Source organism: Talpa occidentalis, unplaced genomic scaffold (genome assembly GCF_014898055.3).
Source record: "Talpa occidentalis isolate TD23 unplaced genomic scaffold, MPIMG_talOcc4v2.1 talOcc4.17, whole genome shotgun sequence".
In the NCBI taxonomy this organism is placed as follows: domain Eukaryota; kingdom Metazoa; phylum Chordata; class Mammalia; order Eulipotyphla; family Talpidae; genus Talpa; species Talpa occidentalis.
In genome coordinates this window covers 37,422,305-37,426,392 of record NW_023601754.1, presented here as the reverse complement: position 1 = coordinate 37,426,392, position 4,088 = coordinate 37,422,305, and the positions used below count along the sequence as shown (strand labels likewise).

Below are 4,088 nucleotides of genomic sequence, written 5' to 3'. Positions count from 1 at the left end.
AGCCCGGTGCCCAGCCCCACAGCCCAGCGCAGCCCCCGGCCCAGGACAGCACTGGCCGCCCTGCGCGTCGCCGAGCCGGCCCCGAGCGCGCAGCAGCCCTAGCGCTCCGGCTCCGCGTCACGAAAAAGAAAGTTTTCCAGCCCGGGCGGACGCGCCGGCCGGGTCCTCCGAGCTCCGGAACGCAGCCGCCCGCCCTTCCTCCGCTCCCAGCGGGGTCCTAGCGCCCGGGCTGCACGCGCAGGGGGACCCCGAGTGTTGCGAGAGGCAGAGCCCGGACAAGATAAACACCCCAAATCCCAGCACGCGGGGCCTCATCCCTCGCCCTCCCCTCGCCGAGGTGTGAGCTGGCTCCCCGTCCAAAGCGTCCCCGGCCCCCACCCCACCCCAGGCCCTGCTCCACGTCGTCTCCCTGCAGAGACCCGGGGCCGGGCCGGTACCCCGGTTTGGCCTTTTACAGCGAGCGCGAGACGGAGAAGCCCGGAGAGCGCGTCTCGCCGCGCATCGCCCCCCGCGCGGCGTCCAGGTGCGCTCCCGCGGGCGGGCTGCGGCTGGGAGTGGGTGGGTACCTTGGGGAGCCCAGGGGAAGAGGGTCCCGTTACGGATCGCGTGTGCGCGGGGACGACACGGTCGGGGTCGGGAGCGGAGTTTCCCCCCAGCGGCGCTCCGGGCGCGGGGGGCCGGGGGCGCGCGACGCGGCCTCCCGCTGACCGCGCGGGTCTCCAGCCGCGCTGACCGCCCCGCCGGGCGCCCGGCGCTAAGACCCAGGAGGCGCCGCTCCGGGCGGGTTTGGACACTAGAGGGCGACGGCCGTCCTGGTATAAATTGCGGCCCCGCGCGGGCTGGGCCATTCGCGACCGGGAGCTGCGCGGGCGCGATCCAGCTGGGGCTCCGGGTGGGCGGTGGCAGCAGCAGCGGCGCCCCGCGCAGGCTGGAGGCCGCCGAGGCTCGCCATGCCGGGAGGACTCTAGCTCCCCCATGGAGTCGGCCGACTTCTACGAGGCGGAGCCGCGGCCCCCGATGAGCAGCCACCTCCAGAGCCCCCCGCACGCGCCCAGCAGCGCCGCCTTCGGCTTTCCCCGGGGCGCGGGCCCCGCGCAGCCCCCCGCCCCACCTGCCGCCCCGGAGCCGCTGGGCGGCATCTGCGAACACGAGACGTCCATCGACATCAGCGCCTACATCGACCCGGCCGCCTTCAACGACGAATTCCTGGCCGACCTGTTCCAGCACAGCCGGCAGCAGGAGAAGGCCAAGGCGGCCGCGGTCCCCGCGGGAGGCGGCGGAGACTTTGACTACCCGGGGGCCCCCGGGGGCCCCGGCGGCGCCGTCATGCCCGGAGGGGCACACGGTCCCCCTCCGGGCTACGGCTGCGCGGCGGCCGGCTACCTGGACGGCAGGCTGGAGCCCCTGTACGAGCGCGTCGGGGCTCAGGCGCTGCGGCCGCTGGTGATCAAGCAGGAGCCCCGCGAGGAGGACGAAGCGAAGCAGCTGGCCCTGGCCGGCCTCTTTCCCTACCAGCCTCCACCGCCGCCGCCGCCCCACCCGCACCCGCCGCCCGCGCACCTGGCCGCCCCGCACCTGCAGTTCCAGATCGCGCACTGCGGCCAGACCACCATGCACCTGCAGCCCGGGCACCCCACGCCGCCGCCCACGCCGGTGCCCAGCCCGCACCCGGCGCCCGCGCTCGGCGCGGCTGGCCTGCCAGGCCCCGGCAGCGCGCTCAAGGGGCTGGCGGCCGCGCACCCAGACCTCCGCGCGGGCGGCGGCGGCGCGGGCAAAGCCAAGAAGTCGGTGGATAAGAACAGCAACGAGTACCGGGTGCGGCGCGAGCGCAACAACATCGCCGTGCGCAAAAGCCGGGACAAGGCCAAGCAGCGCAACGTGGAGACGCAGCAGAAGGTGCTGGAGCTGACCAGTGACAATGACCGCCTGCGCAAGCGGGTGGAACAACTGAGCCGCGAACTGGACACGCTGCGGGGCATCTTCCGCCAGCTGCCCGAGAGCTCCCTGGTCAAGGCCATGGGCAACTGCGCGTGAGGCCGGCCCTGGCTGGGACCCAGGGAGTGGTTTCGGGACTCGGGATCCCAAGACTGGCCGAGCCCCGCGAGCCAGGACTAGGAGATTCCGGTGCCGCCTGAAAGCCCGTCCTGTCCCGCGTGGCCCTCGCCTTCCTCCGCGCCCGACTCGGTGCGTCTTCGGATGAGGGGTCAGGCCGCGGTTTCTCCCTGCACGAGAGAAGGGCCGCGGGGCCGCGCCGGGAGCCCCCGGCACCTCTAGTATTAAGGAATAACCTGTGCCTTGGAGACGCAAACTCACCGCTCCCATTCCTACCGAGTAGGGGGAGCAAATACGTGCCTTGTCATTTTATTTGGAGGGTTCCTGCCTTGTTCCTGAGGCTGCAGCGGGATCCCTTGAGAGAAGGAGGGCTGGGCGCCCCGGGGAGAAAGAAGGAAGGTTCTGGGAGCACAAGTCCGGAGAAGCCAGCCGCAGCTGCTCCTCAGCGCCTGTCCTTGGAGAGGGGAAACTCGGGACTTGGGGCTTTGAACCTAAGGTTGTTCCCCTAGTTTTCTATGAAGGTGGAGGGTCCCTCGTTCCTTGCCTCTTACCTCCTAGCCTGTAACAGGCTTCCTGGGCAGAACTCACTGAGATGGGGGGTCACCAGGTGGCCAGTGGGCGCTCCCCACCCCCAGTCAGACCAGAAAGCTAGAGCATGAGTTAGCTTAAGGACTTGTGTTCACAGGAGTGGGGCCCTCCTGGCATGGTGGGGTGGGGGTGGGGCGCCCAGAGCTGTGGCCGGGGGAGCTGGAGGGGGTGAAGGGACCCTGGCACCTCCGGCCTCGTCTGTACTGTATGTCACCAGCATTGTCATACACAAACAACAGTCCATCCCAGAGGGACCGGAGCTATGACAAGCTTTCCAAATATTTCGCTTTATCAGCCGATATCAACACTTGTATCTGGCCTCTCTGTGTCCCAGCGGTGCCTTGTGCAATGTGAATGTGCACGTCTATGCTAAACCACCATTTTATTTGGTTTTTGTTTTGTTTTGGTTTTGCTCAGATACTTGCCAAAATGAGACTCTTCGTCAGCAGCTGCAGGGAGGGTCTGCGGCTCGCTTTCCTTTTGGTTTTGGGATGGCTTTTGCTCCCAGGGAACCAATGAGGTGAGGTGGGCTTCCCTTTTCCCCTCAGCTTTCCCTGCGGGTGGTTGTGGGCCTCAGTCCCCTCCGGCCTGGGCTGCCCACAGGCTCGTCCCCCAGAGGCCCCGGCTCCCCGGCCTGGAAGGGAGGCGGCCTCCAGCCAGCGAGCGCAGACCGCTGGGCCGGGGAGCAGGAAAGCTGGGTTCTCTTCTTTTGGGGAGAATTTCATGCTAGATGTTTTATGTATTATATCTATAATATAAACATATCAAAGTAAAAGTCGGTGTCTTTTTAAAACCAGAAAAGCTACTTCCACGGTTTCCTATGGGCCAGGTCACATTTGTAAATAATCACGGCGTAGTCTCTGGCTGAGATCCTGACTTGCATTAGCTCTCCGCCCGCCCCGAGCCCCTTCACATTCAGGGGGTGACTTTTCCCAAACCAAGGCAAGTCAGTGGCAGAAGGGGGACAAGGCTCCAAGCTGAGAATGCCAAAGCCTGAAGAGTCTCCTGGAGGGCGTGTGTGGAGGGTGGGGGGAGGCGGGGGTTGGGGGGTGGTAAGGGAGGGAGGAGATCACGGGGGCCTTTGGGTGGCCTCTCATGGGCCCTTGAGTGGAGCCGAGGGACACAGAGAGAGCCCTCTGCCTGAAGTTGCCATGGCCTCTGTAGGGTCAGCAGACCTGGCCTGGCAGCTCCAGGCTCCTGGGGCCCTTTGACTACACTTGCTCCCAGTGTCTCCCTGCTGCAGCTCTGCGCGGCCTCCCTCTCACTGGCCTTTGCCCCAGCCCGGCCGGCAGGACCCTGGGCATTCAGGGAAAGGCCTCAAGGGCCAGGCCCTACCCCCCTCCCCACTCACCTGCACTGGGTGGCTGCTGCCTGCCCTCGCAGGGCCCTGAGGCCGCCTGCAGGCTGAATGCCCCCCACCCAGCCCTCCACTCCTGCCCAAACCCACC

The 4,088-nt window shown here is 67.4% G+C and overlaps 1 protein-coding gene across 1 annotated transcript; it reads left to right on the top strand.

The window, feature by feature from the left end:
• The first annotated feature begins 863 nt into the window (after positions 1–863).
• CEBPA (CCAAT enhancer binding protein alpha) lies at positions 864–3,653 on the top strand. Its single transcript, XM_037518143.2, has one exon. It carries the CDS (start codon positions 976–978, stop codon positions 2,032–2,034), a length of 1,059 nt encoding a protein of 352 aa, XP_037374040.1. The 5' UTR covers positions 864–975; the 3' UTR covers positions 2,035–3,653.
• The last annotated feature ends 435 nt before the right edge of the window (positions 3,654–4,088 follow it).

Excerpts from the sequence above, each read along its gene's own strand:
- CEBPA (XM_037518143.2), top strand. The coding sequence starts at position 976 with ATGGAGTCGGCCGACTTCTACGAGGCGGAGCCGCGGCCCCCGATGAGC.